This window comes from Myxocyprinus asiaticus, chromosome 35, assembly GCF_019703515.2.
Source record: "Myxocyprinus asiaticus isolate MX2 ecotype Aquarium Trade chromosome 35, UBuf_Myxa_2, whole genome shotgun sequence".
Classification (NCBI taxonomy): domain Eukaryota; kingdom Metazoa; phylum Chordata; class Actinopteri; order Cypriniformes; family Catostomidae; genus Myxocyprinus; species Myxocyprinus asiaticus.
Window position 1 is genome coordinate 35,824,864 of NC_059378.1, and position 26,603 is coordinate 35,851,466.

Here is a 26,603-nt window from a genome sequence, read left to right on the forward strand (position 1 = left end):
CATTTTATGCCACATCATTTTAAATATCTGTGGCAGTTTGTTCCCTTTTTCTGGATGACATGCAAAATATATATCCTTTTGTTCATCTTTTTCTAAACGCATGCATGTTTTTTGGAAAGAATGTAAGTGCACTTCTTATCTGAGATGCGCAGGAAGTGATTTGTTACTGAAAGGTGCAGCCTGAGAGCAAGCATGACCTGTTGCTTGGAAACTGGCGATGTAGGAAGTTTACAGAATACATTACTTTAAGCCAGTTTCATAGAGTGAAACATGATGCCTACTAAAATATCCTCAGCCTACGGATGACGTAACCTTTATTCTTCCCCTCTAAATGCCAAATCAAGAGCAACTTGAAGAGGACAATTAAGAGAGTGTTTAAGGTTGTGTGTGTGTGTGTGTGTATATACATATATATATACATATATATATATATATATATATATATATATATATATATATATATATATATATATATATATATATATATATAAACTAATAATTTTTGTTATATATTTCAAAATGTACATTTTGGAACAATTTAAACAATTAAAATAATAAATCTTTGTTTTATCATTATTGTAATGTGTAATATGTAAAACTGACATTTTAACAATCTTCTTTCCAGGGTATTAATAAGCGTTATTTTCTCTTACCTTAAATTGCACAATATGTTGGTCAGCATATTAGAACTGAACAGCATTAGAGTTTTTTTGTTTTGTTTTTAATCAGGAAAGGTCTGATTTGGTTGATATTGGAACAATATAATATCACAAAACTTATGCTAAGTTACAAAATCTTAACATCTTCTGGAACCAAAACTTGCCCGTTTATTGTCTGTATTAGCTATTCAATTAATTATCAGCATGTGATAGTACACTCTTTATCTGCATTTAACACCCATATCTCTTAACACAGTGGGAGTTAAAATTGACAATGATCTTTATGTCTGTAAATAGATACTCCCCCATCACAGAGATGAAAGGTTTGTTGTGTTGGTAGGCTGCTTACCCGAGGAAGTCAAACTCGATGGAGGAGTACTTGGCTTGGATCAGGGCCCAGAAACCCCAGAAGAAATGTGAGGCCTGCCAAAGCAAAAGAATAAGAACTTAACGGCAAAGCCTTCAAGCTCACTCAAAACACACAAACATATCACTGACACGATCACTTTGCAAAAAGCTTGTAATCCGAGCACTTAACTAAATAGCCATAAATCAACTACATAAATCCAGTATTATCAAAATATTTAGGTGGTTTTCCCGTGAAAAAAAATTAAAGCCTATTTTTAGGACCAAGATTTTTCTTGTATAGTGACATTATTTTCATGAAAGTGAAGCACATTCCCCCACAATCTTAAAAAAAATCTGTAATGCGAAATAAAATATATTATAAAATATAACATATACAGCACTTGTATACAGCATTTGTTGTACTGCTTTTAATCTATGCTGATTTGAATAAAAATAAAAACATTATTTTAAATGATTGATTTACTGTAATACTGTAAAAAGAACTGTACTACAGTAATGAGAATACTGGAATTACAAAATAACCTAAAAAGTACAGAAAATGTACAAATGCATTACAGTTATGAGAGTTTGGGTAGAAATGGGTTTAATTATCATGAAAATAATGTTGCAATAAAAACAAATCTTAACAGCCCACAATTAATATTGTCTACTTATGATTATGGGGTGAAATGTAAATGACCTGGATATGTTTTTGTAAAATACTTCCCCAATGATCCTGTACCCATGCATCACTTACCAGAGCAAATTTGTTGACCTGCACGTAGAGTGTCTCGAGTTCAAGCTGGCTCACCTCCTCACCTTTCTTAGTAAAGAGTTTGTAGGCCTGCAGGTAAGTGTGTAGCCAGTCCAACTGCATTTCTCGACTGGGATACAGGTTAAAGTCTGGTTCACTCATGCCTAAAGAACGAACACACACACACACACACACACACACACACACACACACACACAGGTAGTGTTAGCTAAACACAATGTAATGCAAAACAAATCCCATAGAGGATATTTGTTTATAAGGTTGATATTTCCACGACTATGGTTCTGCTCACCTGCAAACTCATTGAAATGATTTCCAATGTCAAATGCTTGGTAGTTGTAACTTGAGTATTCATAATCGATAAACCGAACATGACCTGAAAAAAGAAACAAGTGTGGCCAAGTTGATTTGCAGTAACAATACAAAATATTAGTTGTTTTTGTGAAAGCGAACCCTAAACTTTTACGCCTTAGGATACGTTTACACGACAACGATGTACTAAAAACTGAAAAGTTTTTCCTTTGCGTTTTTGAAATGTTTCACGTACAGACGACAACGTTGTCAAAATGATCCCCGTTCACACGGATCTGTGAAAACGACTAAAAACGCTGTATTATGCATGCCAGGCCAGTAGTTGCTGATGTCACTTTGTAAAGAAACACTACGCGCCTGCGCACATAAGCATTCTTCCACAGAGCGGTGAATACAACCATGAAGATGGCAAAAGCATCGAGCAATTTTGTCTGGACATACGATGATGTTGCTTTATTACTACAAGTCTTGAGCAGCACAAACACAGTCCATTGTAGATTTGAATGTCTTGCGCGCATGCCTATAGACTGAACACGTAATACGCGCGCATGACGTCATCGTTTTCACAAATTCGCGTTTTTGTATGTTTACACGGAGACGATAACGGCATCATTTTCAAAAACTTGCACTTTGAAACCCGTTTTCAAAAGTTTGCGTTTTCAGGCCCCAAAACGCCTTTGTCGTGTAAACGAACAGCCAAAACGCATAAAAAGTTTTCAGTTTTTAGTTGAAAACGTTGTCGTGTAAACGGCCCATTAGGGGAGAAATGTGATCTGCATATGACATGAAGAGGTTGACTGTACATTATCCTGCTTATTACACTGCTATTTACCAAATAAATGAATGAATAAATAAATGGATATAAAATATTTTATTCACGAGTTTGTTTGCCCATATAATCTTTAAGCTATTAAGGTTAAACCTGTTTGGCTTGCTGTCCACGGAGGAGGGGCTCGATGAAGCAGCTTCAACTCGAGCTCTGAAGTATCCCCCCGGGACTATTAATAGGAGATGATTACGTGGGGCAAGATGCCTAGGGTAAAGGTGGAGTTGGGGAGGTGGAGGAATGCTGGAAACAGCTGAGACTGAAGAATCATTTCAATTAACAGCTGTTAATTGAAAGATTAGATGGACTCGCTCCTCCCGAACATACGTTTAGGAACTTCATTTACGTGAGAAGAAAGTGTGATACATGAAACTAGCACAGTTAAGTACTGTTAAACGGTCGTTATACAAAAATATTTGATGCAGAATGCAGTGATTAACCAATCAGTATCAAGTATTCCAGAAAGCTGTGTAATAAGTCTTGATATTATTGGTTAATATTCCTTTTCCCTTCTCATGTGGCTTTGATTTCATCAGCAGAAACTTAACGTCTTTAAGCTAAAAATAAAAATGTGTACATTCTGTTAATAGATTTGTATCCCCCTTGTACTGTGCCCTAATGAATTGTGCACAATGAATCCAGGGACATTTGACGAAAGTAAATAGTGTATACTTCGAGCAAAACTCACCTTCTTCTTCGTTGTGAATGATGTTCTTGCAGAGCAGGTCGTTGTGGCAGAGCACAACAGGAGAGCCCAGCTGCGACAGGTGCTCCTTCATCCATGCCATTTCCTGTTCCAGAACTTCCTGACTGGGCACTTCCTGTTGAATTCTGAGAGAATGTAAAAAAACCCCCAGATCTGTTAGATTCAAGCACATTGTGGAAAAACAAAGACACAAACAGATTAACATAAAAAAAAATGTACTATGGGAAGTTTGATTTTGCCAGCAGGGAAATATGATAATAAATAAACAAGATTTTGGTAACACTTTACAATAACATTGCATATGTTACCAATAGTTAACACAACAGTTTAGATGAACTAATAAGAAACATAACTTGTACAGTATTTATTAATGCTGGCTAATTTGTGCATATACTAACATTTTTTACATTATAAGAATTCAGTGCGATTAATTATATTAAAAAATAACTCCTCAAAAGAATTTAATGCAATTTATCATGCCCTTGATTCCATAATAAGAGATTTTCCTATGAATGAAGAAATTCATATGCTACCTGATTCAAGCTTGAAACATTCATGTTTTTGCAAGTCGCAGTCAGCAGAGGGCAGTTAGTGCAACTCCTGCTGCACATGCAACAAACTCACAGCTGCACGACGCCAAACAGAATGCAGTGGTCTTGAGATGTTTTAAAGTTTAGTTTTTGAAAGTTTCAAACTACACAACTTAAAACACGCCATTTATGGCATGAGACGCTGAAAACAAGTGAAACGCAACGCAACCACATTTAAAAAGCTCCTCGGACATAACATTAATTTACATGAACTAACAATGAACAATTCTGTTACAGCATTTATTAATCTTGGTTAATTTCAAAATATAGTAACACATTTTTAAAATCAAATGTTGTATATGTTAACATTAGTTAATGTACTATGAACTAACATGAACTAACAATGAACAATTGTATTTTTATTAACTAACATAATAAATTCTGTAAAAATATATTGTTCATTGTTAGTTCATGGTTCCTAATGCATTAACTAATAGGGATGCACCATTGTATCAGCTGCCAATATTTATCGGCCAGTTATTGACCAAATTAAAACCATCAGTATATCGGTTTTAAGCATAAAAATGCAGATATGAAAAACTAATGGTTGACTTATAATTAAAGGTGCACTCAGTAATTTTTTCCTCATTAAAAAACTTTAACTCCTAAAGACATGAATTGTAATTTTGCATTATATGAAGGAAATCATGACCACTCACATTAAAATAAAGACTCCAGTCATATCAGTAACCTTATAAAAGCTGTTCTATTCTACATGGAGAGGGTCCGCACATGGGGGCTGCCATTTTAGAATCACATGACCGGCCGAATACTATTCGCTTAATCTCAGTAACCATCCTGTTATTTGACACTTTCACTCATTGATTAAAGTAATCATGGCTGACAGTGAATACTAAATTTCTACAATGGCATCTGAAACTGAAAACTATTGATTTTAAATGATGCTGCAGCCAAGCCACTAGGTGTCAGTGGAAGTCCAAGATGACACAAAGACAAAAGTTGCTGAGTGCACCTTTAATTAGTAACACTTTGTTAAAACTCTGTGAATTTAAATGAACAATCCAGAAATAATAACAGCCACAAGATGTAGAAGGGTTGGCGCTCCTGAGAAAATATTCATATTCTTTCTCGTTCTCATGTTAATACAGAAAATTAACATGAATAAACGGATGTGACAGCTGTGAAAACCTATAGTCTACATGATGAGGGAAACCATTCAAAATGCTTGAAACCAACAGACTTTGACTTCTGATGGCATGATACCCATTAATGTTGCATGATTGATTGAATTATGATTGAAATCGCAATATGGCCTTGCGCGATAACTAAACCTTAGAAGGCTGCATTTCTGCATTCAGCGCATCACTCAGCACTGTATGAGCAAGCGGTGCACTCTAGCGGTCTGCATGGCATTATTCATTGCCTATTATACCACTATAATACAGAATTTAAAAGAAGGTTTTGTTCCTTTGGTTAAAACTTTTTAATTTCCATGATGTGGTTGCATATGCATAGTATGAATTTGTAATGTTCTATCATATACAGTACATACAAGTAAAATGTGAGTTCTGTTGTTTTGAACTGCAAAAACCGAAGTGCAAAAATGTTTTAGAAGTACAAAATAAACTTGTTATCATATATAGGTATTTTTCTTTTTATCTTCTATTTATCTTCCATTTATCTATTTATCATTGTGGCTCTCTTAATTTTGGCCTGTCATATGTTCAACAGATCCAATCGATGTTCAACTGAAATTAATTATTGTTAGAACAATGTGAAAACTTTTTTAAAACACTTTTTACATTTTTAAAGCATAATTCCAAAGTAAAACGGTGATCTGATGACAAAATAAGGTAAGTGGCAATATATCGGTATCGGCCTATTGTTTTTTGTTAAAATCGGTATCAATATCGGCCAAAAACATTTCATATCATTGCATCCCTATTAACTAATGTTAACGAATGGAACCTTTTTGTAAAGTGTTATCTTGTAAATTAACAAACCAAGACTAATAAATGCTGTAAAATCATTAAAGCATAAAGCTAAAGAAATTTTTTAGAAAAGATCAATAGTGCTAGGAAAGTAAAAATTACTTTCTCACATGTCAAAATGAAATTACAAATCAGCAAATATATTTCACTTCAAATCTCACCAACACAAAATGATCTTACCCTTGCAAACATCACTTATTTTTGCACAAGCTATTTCAATGAAATTATTTGATTGTAATGATAGTTCATCCAGTTAAATGCTTTAATACACTTTCCAATAAAACAAATGTAACTAAACGCTTCGTCAGGCTTTTAACTTAACAAAGGAGAGATTAACAAAGAGAAATTAAGATGGCTGATAATGTGGGCCAGTCCATCTGTGTGACCACTCTCTCCTGGTAATGGGCTTAAAGTGCTATTACTACAATCTTCTTTTAACTTGCAGCGGCTCAGTTACAACTCTGCAAACCGATCTGTGATTTGTTGCATACTTTTTTGCATACATTTATAACAAGGATAGAGTAACAGAACACAATGGATTTAAATCACCCTGTTAGACGCTAGCCAGTGAGCCTTGTGACACAGATGTTCTAATGGCTGATAGCGCCACAGCCACATGACGTAAATCACTTTGCCTGTGTCTGATCTGTGGTTTGTGATAAATGGCAGAATGCAAACACTCAGCAGCTCGTAAAGGCAAGCAGCATGGTAACGTTGACAATGAAGCTGATTACAGTACATCGCAGCTTAGTGTACGAAATTAGAAAAACGAATGCAATCGGGGTTATGTGATAAAGTTTTTTAAAGACTAATTTTACTTTCAGCATTTCATTGCAAAAGCATGTTATCTTGACAAGTGCTCTTAGTCAAGAAACTTAGTTTTATGAGAAATGGGCTGTCAAGAGGGCTGAGAAACTAAATTCGAAATTTCCACTGAAATATTAACAAAATTCTAATTGTATTTGAATTTTAAAGACATCGTTTCAGGTAGGGGGAAAATCTACAAGACATCCGATTTTTTTTTAAATCAACAATGTCTCCTACATCCACTAGAGGGTGCAATAAATCAATATAAACCAATCAGCACAGTGTTATAGTGATTGTTTATTGTAAAGAACATATCTATCTGTTAACAAATGTGCGTAAAACGATAAAGATAAAAGATTTAGCCAATTCTTATTTTCAAATATTTAGTAAAGTAAAACGAAAAAAGAAACGCTTCAATAGACGGTTCTATGTTAAATTAGCATTGCACAGTTGCCTATACCGGTGCCATAGTACTACCACGGACTCAAGCTTCATAATAACACCGGTATCACAGTGTTTTCATTAAATACAGTTGTATGTACGTACCTAATGCTTACAGACACAACTAGGGATGCACCGATACCACTTTTTCTCTTTCAATCCGATTCCGATATCGGAAATCTCAGCATCGGCCGATACCGATCCCAAGCCGATACCAGTGTTGTTGTTTTTTGCATAATCAGTTTAGAATATGTTTACATTATTGTGTGGAACTAATTGGGAGTACTCTTTAATATGCAAAGAAACACAAACCTCTAACTACACATTATTTCAATATAAATGTATAGCTTATTAAGAAACACTTTATTATTAACTAGTATACTGGATAATGTAGCAGCAAAATTAACAGGAATTCCAGTCTTCAAGTCTTCAGTAGAAAAGAAAAGTGTTTTATTTTTGCCTTTTTTTTTTTTTTTTTTTTTTAAATGTTTCAACTTGCATCTGGACTTTAAAGGATTCAGATCTCTTTTTTGTTCAATTTAGTTGTAAGACATCAGTCCACTTTTCATTCACACAGTTATTTTTGGAACCCATTCAACTCAAATATTGTTATAAATTGTAAACAAATACTAATGATGACAATAATAATAATAAATTGTTATTAATATTATTATTATTGACGTTTAATTTGAAATACAACAGTAATATATTGAAATCGTGCATTTTTTAAACCCTCATGCTTTTATTTTGACATTCTGAACTCTCCAGGAAGTCCTGTATGTGTCTGTTTGTGGGCAAGTTCACAGCAGTTTAATTCATTTCTTATTCAAATTCTGGTAAAATGCACCTCCGGTGCCATTCTAAATGCATATCATAAGTGAACCGAACTATTGAGCATCTACATCTGAGATGCTGTTCTTGAGTAGCGCTCAAATATTGCTGACCATTTAAACAAAGAATAAATAAAAATAAAACAAATAGCTAAATAAAAATCAGTACTGTACGTTTAGTATCAGTCAAATGCTGACCATTAAAATAAAGAATAAATAAAAATACAATAAATAGTTAAATAAACATCAGTATTACTGTTTATTATCAGTCAAATGCTGACTATATTAATACTGCCAAGTCAAGATAAACAGATAAGCAGCGGTGTTACACCATATTCTGCTATACAAGTTCAGGGGAAATTTTCAACGGTGGAAAAACAGACTTCTAAATATTACATTTTATAAATATAATAACTCATTAATCTTGGCTATTGTTAATTGTAATATATACTAATATTTATTTTTTATTAAAAGTTATGTACAGTATATGTTAACAAATACAACCTTATTGTAAAGTGTTACCAATTTAATGTGCAACAATTAATATTATTATATGATTAAAAAGACTGTGCCCCCTTTCTATGTTTTATTGTGTTTGGTTGATAAGCATGCAAGCACATGTCTTCTATAAAGATTTCTATGAATATTGCCCAACAACCTGGCCACATGAAACTTTTTGCTTGACCTTCATTGAAGTATTTATGATATAAAGTGTTCCCATGCCAGGGCTCCAGACAAAAAAAAATGACTAAGGAGCCAATGGCTCCTAAATTGAAACAAGTTGGAGCCAAATGGCTGTTTTAGTTGCCACATCACAGAATTGCTCAATTCAGATTGTTGTTCAAAAACAAGATAGAAAGCCAAAGAAAAGACTTTAATTAATCGGGTGTTTAATGTATATACTGTATAGTTGAGTGCACAAATGTGCATTCCCCTTTTGTCTCATAAGTTTTCAAAACCCTTTCAGAATTTATACAAATATAAGAGATAAAAGATATATATATATATATATATATATATATATATATATATATATATATATATATATATATATATATTAGTACTGCCCTTCAGAATCTACATAACAGGTATTTACACAAAATATTTGCATATAATAGTGTTGCCTTCTTGAGCATCAGTGAATGTTTGCACCTTGTGTAATAGTTGTGTACGAGTCCCTAAATGGTCTTAAGTATCAAAAGCTGGATCTCACATCACAAATAAATAAATTATATATATATATATATATATATATATATATATATACACACACAGTACTGTGCAAAAGTTTTAGGCACTTGTGAAAAGTGTTGCATAGTGAGGATGTCTTCAAAAATAATGACATAAATAGTTTTCATTTATCATTTAATGTCATACAAAGTCCAGTAAACATAAAAAAAGCTAAATCAATATTTGGTGTGACCACCTTGGCCTTTAAAACAGCACCAATTCTCCTAGGTACACCTGGACACAGCTTTTCTTGGTTGTTGGCAGGATAGGATGTTCCAAGCATCTTGGAGAATTCACCACAGTTCTTCTATTAGGGCTGCACGATTATAGCAAAAATCATAATTGTCGATTATTGCCCTTGATATTGTAATCGCAATTATTAATGTCGATTAAAATATTAAATTACCGTGACGTCACAAAGTAAGCAAAGTAGCAGATTTCAATGGTGGATATGAGCTGCACTCCAGTTTCTTTTAAGCATCTTTTAAGCATTAAATATTGTAATAATATTTGTTAATGTTAGGGCATATAAAACTTATTTTAAATGGATATCTATGGTATAAAATAAATTAAATTACTGCTAAATTACTTCTTAAATTATTAGTCCACATACTGTAAATAAAGACACATATTCCATTTTCAAACTTATTAACAGCCAATTTAAATTGACCAAGTTACTTACTGCGTTCAGTAAGCCCTTTAGTGGCGAGACAGGGTACCATTCATCCTGTTAGATCTTCAATGGTGATCTTGTTCATGTAAGATCATCGTTAGATAATTTTTAGTCTCAGTGGGTGCATTTTGGAAATTAAAAACAGTCATTTGTGATCGGAGTTTGTGCAATTCGTGAAAATGTTAAATCTACTAATACCAGCTGCGTGGCAAATGGGTCTTATTAGAGCAGATGCGATAACAATGATGGTGATTCCTGAATATGCTATTCATGCCATATTCTTTATGTTGGCTACACCTCCAAAACAAACTTAGAACAGTTAAGCTGAATGACTTTATTGCTATTTTGTACAAATCAAATTCACATTGGCCTAGTTACTAACATGACAAGACAAGACAAAACAAAACTGGTATTAGGGGGGCCTGGGTAGCTCAGTGGTAAAGACGCTGGCTACCACCCTTGGAGTTTGCTAGTTCAAATCTCAGGGCGTGCTGAGTGACTCCAACCAGGTATCCTAAGCATCCAAATTGGCCCGGTTGCTAGGGAGGGTATAGTCACATGAGGTAACCTCCTCGTGGTTGCTATAATGTGGTTCGTTCTCGGTGGGGCACGTGATGAGTTGAGCAGTGGATGGCGTGAAGCCTCCACACGCGCTATGTCTCCGTGGCAACGCACTCAACAAGCCACGTGATAAGATGCGCGGGTTGACGGTCTCAGATGCGGAGGCAACTGGGATTCGTCCTCCACCACCCGGATTGAGGTAAATCACTATGCAACCACAAGGACTTAGAGCACATTGGGAATTGGGCATTCCAAATTGGGTGAGAAAAAAAATGTAAAAAAAAAAAAAAAAAAAAAAAAACTGGTATAAGATTTTTAATAAATTGTACACAGAAATCCAGCAACATGACAAACTCTCCCATTACAATGACTGCTGTCACTCACTGCAGGTTTACACTGTTTGAGATCTGCATTTCAACGCGAGCTCAGTGACGCTCCGCACAAAGTTCTGCACTCTCGCGAATGCGCTCATTAAAAACAAAGCTGTCCATTCAGCATAATAAATAAATTATTTACACCACGTCTATGCCTTGATTAGAACGGGAGAATTTTAGTTTTGTCGTGTTGCTCATTTGCAGTGTATTTAACATCTATGTTCAAAGCGGGCTGTGCAATATGCAATGAATCCAAAATAATTCCAAAGTGCTTTTCGCTCGTTCTACAGCTTTTTTTCAAGTGTCAGGTGATGTTTCTTCAGTATTAATTTTCGTGTGCCACCACAAACAGAGGTGGAACATAAAGTAAGCATCTGGGCATTCAGACGGTTTAAAACCTGCACATTAGGATCAGTTGTCATTACTGACAGGACTGAGGATTAATTTAAGAAGCTCTGATTGGCCATTGTCGTTTCAAAAAAAAAAAAATCAAATCACTTTATTGTCACACAGGCATATACACAAGTGCAATGGTGTGTGAAATTTTTGGGTGCAGTTCTGATCATCATAGCAGTCGTGACAGTGATGAGACAAATACCAATTTACAATAACATCAAATTAACACAACACAATTTAAACATCTGATATACACATAATTACACTCAACAATATACAAATAATAACATACACTGTACAGTATACAATACGCACTATATAGATACACATTATTCAATAAAAATAAAAAATAAAAATATATAAAAAAGTATATATAGTATATATAGAATGTACAGTATTGTACTGTATTGACATTCAGGCTGTCGGTTGATAGTCAGTTGTTAAGAGAGAATATAATATAATAATAATAATATAATTTATGACCGTCCGGTGTGAGATATAAGAGTAAGGGTAATAAAGTGCAGTGCTGATGTATTTTGATCGTGGGAGATCAAGAGTTCAGAAGTCTGATTGCTTGGGGGAAGAAGCTATCATGGAGTCGGCTGGTGCGGGTCCTGATGCTGCGATACCGCCTGCCTGATGGTAGCAGTGAGATGGCTCGGGTGGCTGGAGTCTCTGATGATCCTCCGAGCTTTTTTCACACACCACCTTGTATATATTTCCTGGAGGGAGGGAAGCTCACCTCCGATGATGTGTCTGGCAGTTCGCACCGCCCTTTGCAGTGCTTTGCGGTTGTGGGCAGTGCTATTGCCATACCAGGCGGAGATACAGCCAGTCAGGATGCTCTCTACAGTGCAGGTGTAGAACCGTGTGAGGATGTGGCGGTTCATTCCAAACTTCCTCAGCCATCTCAGGAAGAAGAGGCGGTGATGAGCCTTCTTCACAACGACTTCAGTGTGGATGGACCATGTGAGTTCCTCAGTGATGTGGACACCCAGGAACTTGAAGCTGCTGACTCTCTCCACCGGTGCTCCATTGATGGTGATGGGGCTGTGTTCTCTGTCTTTTCTTCTGAAGTCCACCACAAGCTCCTTTGTCTTACTGACGTTGAGGGAGAGGTTGTGCTCCTGGCACCAGTGTGTCAGAGTGTGCACCTCCTCTCTGTAGGCTGTTTCATCATTGTCAGTGATCAGACCTACCACCGTCGTGTCATCAGCAAACTTAATGATGGCATTGGAGCTATGTGTTGCCACACAGTCATGTGTGTACAGGGAATACAGGAGTGGGCTGAGAACACAGCCCTGCGGGGCTCCAGTGTTGAGGGTCAGTGATGAGGAGATGTTGCTGCCCATTCTAACCACCTGGCGTCTGCTTGACAGGAAGTCCAGGATCCAGCTGCACAGCGAGCTGTTTAAGCCCAGAGCCTGGAGTTTCTCATCTAGCTTGGAGGGCACTATGGTGTTGAATGCTGAGCTGTAGTCTACAAACAGCATTCTCACATAAGTGTTCTTTTTTTCCAGGTGGGAGAGAGCAGTGTGTATTGCAGATGCAATGGCATCATCAGTGGAGTGGTTGTTGCGGTAAGCAAACTGCAATGGGTCTAGAGATAGAGGCAGCACAGAGCAGATGTAATCTCTGATTAGTCTCTCAAAGCTTTTGCTGATGATGGGGGTCAGAGCAACAGGACTCCAGTCATTTAAGCAAGTTATTTTTGATTGTTTTGGAACAGGCACAATGGTGGATGTTTTAAAGCATGTGGGGACTACAGACAAAGAGAGGGAAAGGTTGAAAATGTCCGTAAAAACATCAGCCAGGTGGTTCGCGCACGCTCTGATGACGTGGCCCGGAATGCCATCTGGGCCCGCGGCTTTGCGGATATTCCCCCGTCGGAAGGATCGTGTTACATCCGCTACAGAGACGGAGAGTGAACTAACCTCTGTAGCTTCGGCCGCGAGAGCTCTCTCCACAAGGGCGGTGTTATTTCCCTCAAAACGAGCATAAAAAGTATTTAGCTCATCCGGGAGAGAGGCAGCGGTGTTCATGGCAGAGTTTTTATTCCCTTTAAAGTCCGTGATGATGTTAATTCCCTGCCACATGCTTCTAGAGTTGGTGGTGTTAAACTGTCCTTCAATCTTGCTCCTGTACTGACGTTTTGCTGTTCTGATAGTATTTCGGAGGGCATAACTGGCTTGTTTATGCTCCTCCGCGTTCCCGGAATTAAAAGCGGAGGTCCGCACATTAAGTGCCGTGCGAACATCGCTATTAATCCAAGGTTTCTGATTCGGATAGATCCTTATTGTTCTGGTTGGAACCACGTCCTCCACACACTTTTTGATGAAACACATTATGCTATCAGCGTAAAGCTCGATGTCGTCATCAGAGGCGGACCGGAACATCTCCAAGTCCGTGTGATCAAAACAGTCTTGTAGCATGGAATCTGATTGGTCCGACCAACACTGGATCGTTCTGAGGGTGGGTGCTTCCTGTTTCAGTTTCTGCCTGTAAGCGGGCAGAAGCAGAACGGAAGAGTGATCCGATTTGCCAAATGGTGGGCAGGGGAGGGATTTGTAGCCATCCCGGAAGGGAGAGTAGCAATGGTCCAAAACCCGGTCCCGTCGTGTGTTGAAACTAATGTGCTGGTGGTATTTTGGTGCGACTGATTTTAAACTGGCTTTATTAAAGTCCCCGGTCACAATGAACGCGGCCTCAGGGTGCGTGGTTTCCTGCTCACTTATAATCCCATACAGTTCCTTGAGTGCCCGGTCTGTGTCGGCTTGTGTGGGAATGTACACAGCTGTGATAATGACCGCTGTGAACTCCCTCGGTAGCCAGAATGGTCGACACAGAAGCATGAGAAATCAGGAGAGCAGAAGGACTTGATAGAATGTACGTTCCTCTGATCACACCAGGATTTGTTGATCATAAAACATACTCCACCACCTCTACTTTTACCTGAGAGGTCTTTCGCTCGGTGCACGGAGAACCCCGCGGGTTCAATGGCTGAGTCTGGATTCTCTGCAGACATCCAAGTTTCTGTAAGGCAGATAATGCAGCAGTCCCTTGTATCTCGTTGGAAAGAGATCCTTTGCTCAATGGACATGTTAGTGATTGCTTAGAATACTCAACCGCTGCAAAAACACGCTGTAAATAGAAACAATTGAAGCAACACGAGCAGACTTACACTGAACGCTGTAATCGTCAGTTTTCACGATTACATAATCGAGGCAGCCGTAATCGTAATCGAAATTAGTTTTTCGATTAATTGTGCAGCCCTAGCTTCTATCTATTTAGGCTGTCTCAGTTGCTTCTGTCTCTTTATTTAATCTCAGACTGACATGATGTTCAGTGGGGGGCTTTGTGGGGGCCATGACATCTGTTGCAGGGCTCCCTTGTAAGGCTGGCACAAGGATGTCTACACACAAAAGGCGCCATTTCCGGTAAAAATCAAAACGTCATAGAACTCTCTCACAAAAGCTGAAATCTACACCTGAATATCACCACGTGTGATAAATTGCAAATCGCCTTTGCATTGTTTTACAAAGCTGAAATCTTCACCTGAATATCACCACAGTGTAATAAATTGCAAATCACCTTGCTGCCCCCTCTTCTCTCTCTCCCCCTTCAACAGCTCAGGACCAATACAAAGACATAAGATTTATATGTAAAACCAAATACCATGAAAACAACTGTATGTGTTTGATATCATTTTAGAGGTCTCTGTGCGACTGGTATAATGGTCTCTTTCCCATGTTGGTAAAACTAATGGTGACAAAGTTATAAGGTCTTTGCCAAATACTGCATAATTCTGGAGGTCTATCCCCCTCCTTGACCTACAATTTAAATGATCTCTTGTGTGTTTATAAGGTTAAACCCCAAGAAGCCAAGAACCGATTCACCCCCAAATTCTCATTGTTCAAAGGATAATACCATTTGGTACACAATGTTTTCTGTCTGGATATTTAAGGAAGGTTGGCCAAGAGCTCGGGGAGTCTGTAGTCAGATATCCCACACAATTGTTGTGTGTAGTTTTGTGTACCAGCAGTCTGTAATCAGATCTCCCGCTGTGTGTTAGTTTTATTGCCAGCTATGTTCCTCTGACTTATATATTCTGATCATATGTGAAATTGGGTTTGATTGAATTCTTGTAACAATGTTTTATATCCTACCTGGCAAATAAATTATTATTTGATTTATTCTGAATTCTTGCAAAATCATTTGTGACCAGTAGATTGTGTTAAGATACTGTTTGTTACCACATGTATGAGACCAGGATAAGACCATTACTGAAGCTTAATGATAGGAGAATCCATGTAAGATTTCAGTCACTGCTTATCGTCCGTCATAGCAAGTTGTGTGCACGTGTCTAAAGCGATGGTATCATCTGATTATGAGAGAAGCCAAATCAGATGATATTTAGATTACCCTGCAACCTCTGACTATGAACTTAGCTGGCTATCTTGTGACGTGAGATCCACATAATTGAAGTAACAGCCGGCGTGAGACTCTAAGCGACATTCAAGTATTGATCGAAAGGACAAATTAAAATTAAGATGATTCAGAGTAATCAATAACTTAAAAAGACCAAATTAAAAGAATGATCAGAAATGAATTAGAGTTGTTATCTAAATTAGAGGTCAACTAATATTGGAGTCAGAAAAATATAAAATTGGAGTCAGATAAAATTGATAACAGAGTCAATTAATAATAAGTTCAGCGCTCAGAAAAGACAGAACAACACAGAAACCTTCAGGGGCCATTCTATTGGAATCTGACATCGGAAAAATAGTTTGGGCAATACCCTTTTCCTTTTTACACCCTGTTCTTCTATTCTAATCTTTTCTATTTGCAAAGTAATGTTTGGGAGTCTAACATTTGTATTTCCTACTGACACACTAAAGCTGAAGATATAAATAACCATCTTAAGACAAATGCTTTTGTGAAACTTCTTATGTGCAGACTTTTGCACAGTACTGTATATAATAAAAAAAATAAAATAAAAAAATCTTAGTCTTTCTTTTCTGTGACTAGATGGCCCAGACACAGAGACTACAAGAGTGCAAACTGAATGAAATCCCAGATGCAGTTTATTGTGCTACTCCAATCCCAATCAATAATTACCAGGAGAAAAAAAGATTTGGTACATAACATGGGACTTAAATATTGACAAGCCAGAAATACACATGGGACTAATATTTTGAAATGTCTGCACTCCCAGTTGTGAACTCACTGACGGCTGATTTGCTGAGAAAGTTAATCTGATTCAAGCTAACCTGAGCTCCTGAGTTCAAACAAGCTCTTGTCGGGTGATTCATTATAAAGATCCGGTTCAAGAGTCATTTGTTCACAATTTGGACATCATGGCTCACAATGGCGACTTGATTTTAAATTATTGTAGCAATCATTTATTTTTGGTCGCATTTGCGACCATTTTAGTCGCAGTCTGGAGCCCTGCATGCTGTACTCTGTACTCTGAGAGGGTTACCTGAGGTTGGAGGCTTGGTCGGTGAACTCCGTGGCGACTAGCGAGAAGTACTTGCGCATTTTGATCCACAGGTTGGGTTTGGGAATGCAGCCGTTGTGGGCATGGATGGCATGAATGCGGGCCATTTCTCCGGCAATCAGTCTACAAATAAAAACAAAAAGTAATACTTTTCAAGACAAGGAGGCTGGTATACTAAGGAAAGTTCACCAAAAAATATCATAATTTACTTACCCTCATGTTGTATAAATCCGTATGACTTTCTTCCTCAGTCACCATTCACTTTCATGGCATCTTTTTTCTACATTACACTGAAAGTGAATGGTGACTGAGGCTGTTAATCCCTAACATTCAACATTTTGTCTTCCACATCAGAAAGAAAATCATGCAGGTTTGAAATAGCATGAGGGTGAGTAAATGATGACAGATTTTTCATTTTTGTGTGATCTATTCCTTTAAAAACAATACCTAGAAAAAGCGGTGTGTGTGGAAAAATGGACATTATCCCAAGGTCACTGGTGTGGTTTTGATATGGTTCACTGAGATTACATGACCCTCACAAAGAGAATGAACACATCAGGTGCATTTGAACTTTACTCGACATTTTTAGTTAGCTTTAGACTTTAAAAGGAATGTTTCTACTTCAATATTTAAAGCACAGTCTCACAAATTCTTAAAAACACTTCAAATCAAATATACATTTTACAACGTAATATATAATGTAGTATAATTTATTATTATAATGGTCAAGGTTTAAATGACGTTTTTGCTAATTCTGTTTGACTATTTAGTTGATTTCAGGTAGCGATACTCAAACTTATACAAACATATCTTCTATTGCATAATGAAAGAATGACTGAATGCTTTTGATCTTAAAAGGAGTCCAAAAATGTAATTTCCATTATACTACTGCTATAAAAGCTAGTTTATAGAAATTCAAAGCAGCGACCATTTTTTATTTTTGATGGGAATGACAACGAGGATGTGAGGGATAGACGTACAGTCTCTTCAATGGGTTCTACTTCATTTTAAAGTGTTTTTGGATCGTTCTGCGGACAAAACATTGAAAAAAATATATTTTCAAGAACATTCAGTAGACCAAAAACTCCAGACAACATGAGTTGTGGAAAATCAGATGTGATCTAGGAGCTTTTTACAGCTTTATGGCGTGCGTGCCATTGAAGAGATGTAAGTTTATCCCTCACAGCCTCATTGTCATTCCCATTAAAAATCAAAGATGGCGCTCCCGTGAATAAGGTCTTTAAGCATTGGTAGAGTGGAATATTTTCTGTTACTCACACAAAACTATTGTATGGCTTTATGGACTACTTTTTGGAGCTCAACAGTTCCATTACCCATTTACTAGGGGAAGAATGCAACAAACCGTAAGAAACATAAATAAATATATAGGGTTAGAGTGACTTTTGGGTGAACTATTCCTTTAAGAAAACACTGAAGTAGGTGATTTTACCACAGTGAAAACAAATGGCATAAAATGGGATCGAAAACTATCCTACAACATACACCATATTCAGTATGTTTACATCAGATTTAAACAATAATATGTTGTTTTTTTAATATCATGTAAAAGCTTCAGTCCGACTGAAAACGTACGATCCACTTTTTGCCAAGTCGGACTAACAGCCCTAGATAATGTGATTGTAGCTCGGCTTCATCCAACTTTTAACTGGACCACAGCTGGCCTCAGCGTATTTTACATCAAATACTAGATGTGTATATTTGGACAGACAAATGAGGACTGCACTCAAAAAACAGGACTCTTTGGCTGAACTTGATTCAATCGTGAATACTGGTTCCACATGTTTGAAGTGAATAATCTCAACTCAAATACTTTGTGAAGAGAGAACCAAATTGAATTGGGAAAACCCAACAAACTTAGATATGCCAAAAGTAACTCAAGAGACATTTTCTATTTCTTTATACACTAACAAGTGACAATGAATGTTAGCACACTAAATACATGCTGGTGGGAAGCACTTCAGAGTGCAGCTTGGTAACTATGCTATGATTAGCACAGTAATTGTTAAATAAAGAGTGCAATAAGTATCGTGCACCACATGCATCTGTTCTCATCGTTAGCTTAAGCTATTGGTAACTCCCAAAACACCAACACAACAGAAACTCTTCTAAATCTCAACATAACCAAACATTAAACAAACAATATTGCACAAAAACACATAAAATAACACTTAATTTCAACATTTACTCTCCCTTTCAAGTCCCATGCAAAGCATGCTGGGAACTAGAAATCACCTGCCCAGTTTCAGTTATCCAAACAAAAAATATTCCTGTTGTCCCAACACAAATGGATTAAAGTTAACTTTTTTCATAGAAACAAGTTAAATTAAGTTTATGTGGTTACATGTATTTTGGAGTACTATGAACAAAGGAAGATTCAGTAAACTTAACGATACAGAAGGTTAATTTTTTTGATTGAGTAGCTTGACTGCGTAAAAATTATTATTATTATAACTGTGCATGTAAGCGTACCGAGTGTCCTTTAAAACACGGACAAGATTGGAATTGGTTAAAACGTATGAACAACCCAAAAAGGAAGAACCAAAACAGCGTCTTTAAGCTAAAATACAATGAAGTACTCTACTTGTTCTAACCTAAATTTTGAAGCCAAAGGACCCTCTTAAAGTGTTATTTTTAGAATGAACACTCTAGGGCTGCAACAACTAATCGATACAATCGATAATTATCGATAATGACAATCATTGACACCTAATTTAATTATCGATTCGTTGAATATATGCAGCCAGCATGGAGAAGCTCCGCCAGTGACGTCACTTTACAGCCCAGTGAAAATGTGTTGCATGATGAAACTCATTTGAAAAATGACGGAGACAAGTTGATGCAGAAAAAACACAACCCAAGTTGTCCAGCGCATGAGAGCACTATATAAACACTTCAAAGAAATCATAGTAAGCATACAGTTTAATGTGGAGCTGTTGCTGCATCAGGTGCATTGAAAGAAGGCGTGTGCTGTTGGATGCGCTTAAGAGTTGTTTCTCTTCAGCGCATAACTTACAATTTACTGTTATGTTCTATGTTTTATAATTGTGACGAGGAGGAGGGCATGGCCGGGACGAGAGGATTCACGCATGGCGCTGAGTTGCCCAATGAGCAGGAGATGATAAAAGGAGCCAGGGACGCCAGAGAGAGAGAGAGAGAGAGAGAGAGAGAGAGACACGCACGCAGCAGTGTTTTGTGTGCACTTTTGTTATGTTTCAGTTCTGTGTTTTATGTTGAATTAAAACCTTTTTGATTGCTAGTCCCGTTCCTGCTTCTTCCTTTCCCGATGAACGAGAGCCACAATAATGTATACATGTTATGAATTCAAAATCAGGCACGTATTTTGCAAAACTGTATGTTTTTACCACATGCGAGTCTCTGTTAAACTTCAATGAGCAAACGAGCGTGTGCATTCGCGTCAATCAAACCGATCACAGTGGAGAAAGGGAGCGCCATCATTTTGATTAAACTAGTGCAACATCATACCATGCTTTCAGTTTCAATGTAATCAATCGTGCAGCTTTCATGGATGTCATGATCATGTGTGCCGGTTTTTGAAGTGTTTTAGATCGTTTCGCATCATGTAACCACATGTAATACAATGAGCACCAGGATGGGACTTGTCAGCACAAGAGTGAATCTGCACTGCGTTTGCAGATGATTGTACTATGTTAAACTGTATATAATACTGAATATAATGTATAATAATGCTAAGGGCCTGATATTTGATAGTCCTGATTTCACCAATAAATTTATACTATGACAAATATTATTTTACTGGATAAGCATGCACAACCCTTAAAAATTTATTTTTGAAAAGAATACTTTAGAAATATGTAATCAGTGACAACATGCTTTTATAACTTACAATTAATATAAAATACTTAAAATGTATGTAATCAGTGACAGTGTACAAGCATATGTATCTAACATAATTATGTATTTTTCAGCTAGGCAGAATTAATAATATTTCTATTCTAGTAACATCATTGCCCTCTGCTAGGCTGATTTTTTGTCCCACTCCATCACTGATGGAACATTTTACTCTTTAATAAACAGTACTTTTTAAGTTTTACAAGTAAAGGAAAGGAACTGTTTTGCATATGTCCTGAAAGTAATAATAATAATAATAATAATAATAAATACACACTGGCAGCCAAAAGTTTAGAATTGTACAGATTTTGCTCTTATGGAAAGAAATTGGTACTTTTATTCACGAAAGTGGCATTCAACTGTTGGTGGCGCTACGAATGTGACCCACAATAGCCATATTAATGTGATCAGCCTGCAATGCCAAACATTTGGCTCAATTTTCATGTAAATCACACGATGCACGCGAAAGATAAGACAATTCCTTTTTCCAATTTTGTGACGTTATTTTACCGTGTTGCTATGGCAACACCGTTCGATATATCAAAAATCCGCTCGCAATTTAGCATTGTCAATGTCTTGGCATGATGTCGCCCATATTTGGTACCTGTAACATGAAATACCTAGGAGAAGTATTTCAAATTCCAGAGCATGCATTTTTCAAATAATCCAAAATGGTAGACTTCCTGTTGGGTGGATCTTATGACTGTCAGTGTGAAAGTTGTCCGGCTTGATGAGATCTATATGTGTACAAAGTTTGGTGATGGTAGCTCAAAAGGGATGTGCTACAGAGCCCCCTGAACATGCCCATCTTCTAGGTGGTGCTACAAAGCCTCCTCTGCATGCCCCCTGCAACTTTGCCCAGCCCTAATGGCTGACGACTCTGATGTGTGTGCAAACTTTCAAGAGTTTTCACGCATGTTAAGTACCCCAAAAGTACCGAAAACCTTGAAAAGAAGAAGAAGAATCCTTAGAAGAACAATAGGTCCTCCACACTTTCAGTGCTTGGGCCCTTATAATCCTTAGAAGAACAATAGGGCCTCTGCACTTTCAGTGCTTGGACCCCAATACAAATCAAACATAACTATTCAGGCTTTGTTCAAAGTTTTGTGAGAGTATAGAATCGTTCAGCACAGTAAACCAAACCAAATCCTTACGCACTTTGTAATTTCTGTTTCTAAAAAATACAATTTTAATAAAATACAGGAAATTCCGTTATTTATCTGATTAATCAATTAATCAAAGAAATAATCAAGGATTAATTGATTATCAAAATCATCGTTAGTTGCAGCCCTAGATCAGTCATTTGGATTCCTCTATTTTGTGCTCTGTACCGTATGGACCCACCTGAGTAACACAGGGTCCCTGACGTCTTCAGTATCGAGAGCATGTCCCTGCATGAACTCGTAGCAGATGCCATTCTGGAAGGTGCAGTACAGCCTGGGCGCGCAACCGTTGGCGTGTAGAACCTGGAAGCTCTTCAGTTCATTGTCTCTGTCCACGATCAGCTCTGTCTTGTTGCCGTACACCCTCACCAGCACCACGTCCTCGGGGTGGTCCTCCATATAAAAGCCCATAAGTTTGTTAGTCGTGCCATCTGTGAAAAGCTGGTGGAGAGACAAAACAGATTAAACATATGGATGGCGATTACAATTTCTCTGCTGCTAAATGCTATGTTTTTTTGGGTTTTTTTGCATTCATGAATAAACATTAAAGTCAGCATGAAATGGCATTTTCAATCCATTTTGCTTCAACAACCTAATGTATTTCCAAGTGAGACGGACCCATTTTTCATAATCCAATCTATTCCCGATTAATATAATCCAGAAATGACATTTTATTAAGTGGAAATTGCTGGGACTGTGAAAAGTGAGGGTCCCATGTCATAATGGTGCCACACCTGAATGCTAGTTTGCAGTGGATATTTTTAAGAAGGCTTTTTGACCAGGACAGAAAGGTGGTAACTCAGATAACCACTCTATACAATTGTAGTGAGCAGAATAGCATTTTAGAATGCACAACTAGTCGAACCTTAAAGCGGATGGGCTACAACAGTAGATGACCACATCAGGTTCCACTTCTGTCAGCCAAGAACAGAAAGCTGAAGCTGCAGTGGGCCTACCATCCATGTACCTCAGCAGAATTTGAGATTCATCAGACCAAGCTATGTTTTTCTAATCTTTAACTGTCCAGTTTTGGTGAGCTTGTGACCACTGCAGCCTCAGCTTTCTGTTCTTGGCTGACAAAAGTGGAACCCGATGTGGTCATCTACTGTTGTAGCCCATTCGCTTTTACAATTGTACAGAGGGGTTATCGGAGTTACCGTAACCTTTCTGTCAGCTCGAACTAGTCTGGCCATTCTCCGTTGACCTCTCTCATCAAGGCGTTTCCGTCCGCAAAACTGCCACTCATTGGATGTTTTTTTGTTTTTGGCACCATTCTGAGTAAACTCTAGAGACTGTTATGTGTAAAAATCCCAGGAGATCAGCAGCTACAGAAATAATCAAACCAGCCTGTCTGGCACCAACAATCATGCCTTGGTCAAAATGAAAAATCCTTTCTGATGGTTGATGTGAACATTCACTGAAGGTCCTGACCTGTATCTGCATGATTTTATGCCTTGCGCTACTGCTACACAATTGGCTGATTAGATAATCGCATGAACAAGTAGGTGTATCGTGAGTGTATGTGGTTAGTGTTATAGGCTTATTATTTTGCTGTATGCTGACTTTATGCTGTTATTGTCTTTTTTTGTTGCCACTGTTAGTTCATTGTTGTGTGGTGATGTTAAAAGCTCAACTTTTAACTTAATGAGGTTTATTGATTGTCACTGTTATTGAGGTTTGTGTGTTAAGGATTGAGGTCTTTTGTGTGTTTATGTCAAACAACTGTACACCCTGCCTTGACTTGAAAGACATACTTCTCTTCAGGAGGCAAAGATTGTAGTTAACTTTGTAGTAAAATTGAAATGGTGATAAAATTAAAGTTCTCGTATTGAAAATGTATAATTGGCTGAATAAGAAATTAGTAGTTCTCTCAACAAGAATTTTTGCATTTAGTGAACAAACAAATTCACATTGACTAAACAAAGCAATGTAATGGAGGACAATTATTAATGTAGTTGTTGAGTGAACTCAAATCTGTCCTCATCATGTTGGCTCGATTTTTTAAGTTTGCTCAACATTTTTTTTTTTTTTTTACAGCAGCCTTTAATAGATTAATGTTAACCTGTAATTTTAATTACAGTATTTGTACTTTATTTGTTGTCTGTTAAATGCCAATAATGCTGGAGCATACTGTATCATAAATTGGCTAGATGTTAAAATATGCTTTGTCTTTGGGGCAACGTATTTCACAATTCATTACAACGGCCTCACCGCCCACCAACGCATTTCTCAGATTCCTGAAATGGTTAACATACAAACAGCACCAAGCTGATGGACATGCAGAGGATGAATTAAACTCTGACCAGGTGTCGTTTATGATTGTACAAGACTATTTTGTGTTTATTTTGATAGATCCACACAGAAAATTGTGATCATACTGTAAATAGTGCCAGCTAGGCCCACCTTTATCATGCAGTAACTTGTGGAAACCAATAATATATGATGTATTGGGAAAAACAGGTTCACATCAGTCAACCGGTTACACACCTAAAGTTTGGACCTGTTATGTGATACAAACAGTAACATGGTTCGAGCTATAACTGCTGATGGCAAATAATCTCCATTCTAATCTCCATTAGTGGTGGGCTGATAAATTCCCATTGGCCATGCAGTGCCAGTACCAGTAACTACAGAATGGAGTGGCCGATGGCAATTTTAATGCAAATATATATATGTGATATAGCCCATGCTAATACTAATTAATTATATCAAATGGGATTTATATATATATATATATATATATATACACACACACACACATTGAAATTAAACAAAGACTGTTTTTACACAATATTTACTCACAATTCACGAAAGAAATTAATAAAAATAGAATTGTATAATCCATTGCCAAGGCTGTTAGAAGATTTTAGAACTCCACCAGGGGAAGGTAACACTTTTGTTAATCAGCCAAGACTGTGGATTTAATAGTAGGTATAATAAAGTTTGGTTTCTGAAGCACACAGCCTATTATGATTGATTTTTTGAGATTTTATAAATAGCCTGAATTGTAAATGTTTACAATTGAGCCTTGGTTGTGTGTTTTTTATGTCACATGAATGGCATCAGTATGCCACGTGCAAACAGAAGCTTTATTTGGAGTATTTTGGCTTCATTCAAATGATTGTACCAAAGCAGCTGTGGACAATACGTTTGGGGACAATGCATGTTTTTCATTGATGAAAACTATGCTGGCTATCTGTAAACATTCGTGTGAAGGTAGAACAGGATTTAGTTCATTCATCCGAAAATATTTTATGGTCGCATTCATGTTATGATTCAACAGGATGGGTGTAAATCTCACGAAAACATGTCAAAGTCATATTTCACCCCAAAATCATAAGAAAAAAACAACAACTATATTTTGCATAAAGAAAATGAATGCTAATCCTTTTTCAGGCACATTAAGATTTTTTGTATGGAGACATACAAGTATGTAATTTCTGAGACAATAGCGCCACTGAATGGAACTGCAAAATTAAACAATGTTTTCAAAGCAGCTTTCGGAATACGCCCCAACTCACGCCACTGGTTGAGTAACGTTGTTGGGGCGGGTCTAAGTGGGTCATTCAAAACAAACACAGGAATTTGTATAGTGACACATAGACAGTGTTTACAGTTTTCGGAGAAAAAAAAAAAGACTTATGAATGGCTTACTAATAGTTGTCTCCGCATATTAAGGGGATAGAAGAAATTATTTTAACACTGAAAAAGAAGCATACTTCAGCTTTAAGAAAATTATCACCAAAAACTTCTGTAATGCTTCTGGATGTTTAAATTTAGAAATCCGCGTCAGAGACCGTCAACCCGCGCATCTTATCACATGGCTTGTTGAGCGCGTTGCCACGGAGACATAGCGCATGTGGAGGCTTCACGCCATCCACGCTCAACTCACCACACGCCCCACCGAGAACGAACTACATTACAGTGACCACGAGGAGGTTACCCCATGTGACTCTACCCTCCCTAGCAACCGGGCCAATTTGGTTGCTTAGGAGACCTGGCTGGAGTTACTCAGCACGCCCTGGGATTTGAGCTAGCGAACTCCAGGAGTGGTAGCCAGCATATTTTACCACTGAGCTACCCAGGCCCCCAGTTACAAAGATTTTTGTACTTCTTCAAGAATTAACAAATTGACGTTGATGAGTTTGCAGGTTAGTGTATGAAACTGGTGTAACTGTGCAAACTAAACGATTAGAAATGGCGATGTTTATTGTGCAATTTCCCTGTATGTAGCATTGAATGGGTCTTTCATTCAAGCTGTCAAACCACACAAATAATAATTAAATAATGATTTGGGTTGAATTTAAATGGAAAACTATGCGAGTTTTGCTCCGTGGTACTGCAGAATTTTGACGTTGAGCGTTGTGTTCGTACCTTCGTAGAAAATAATTGTTTTGAATTTTAGAACGTGCCAGTGTGTGACCCCCTTTTATTTACCCTACCACTCACACTTTCCCAAAGCTGTGTTGAGAAATATGTTTGAAAAGACAAAGATTATTGTGCAACAAGCAGCCCTATTTATATCTGAAAAAATCCTGATATATATCGATAATCAATCGGGAAAATCTT

General features: G+C 37.2%; 1 protein-coding gene across 2 annotated transcripts in view; it reads right to left on the minus strand.

Moving 5' to 3' along the window:
- Window positions 1-26,603, minus strand: part of LOC127426097 (ethanolamine kinase 1-like) — a 36,273-nt gene that overhangs the window by 6,165 nt on the left and 3,505 nt on the right. For both annotated transcript variants that reach the window (XM_051672619.1, XM_051672620.1), the window contains 6 exons: window positions 22,216-22,475; window positions 16,963-17,103; window positions 3,609-3,751; window positions 2,075-2,158; window positions 1,765-1,925; window positions 1,009-1,082 (listed from right to left, as the gene is read on the minus strand). In XM_051672619.1, coding sequence (XP_051528579.1) covers window positions 1,009-1,082; window positions 1,765-1,925; window positions 2,075-2,158; window positions 3,609-3,751; window positions 16,963-17,103; window positions 22,216-22,475 — 863 coding nt within the window. The remainder of the gene's footprint in view (window positions 1-1,008; window positions 1,083-1,764; window positions 1,926-2,074; window positions 2,159-3,608; window positions 3,752-16,962; window positions 17,104-22,215; window positions 22,476-26,603) is intronic.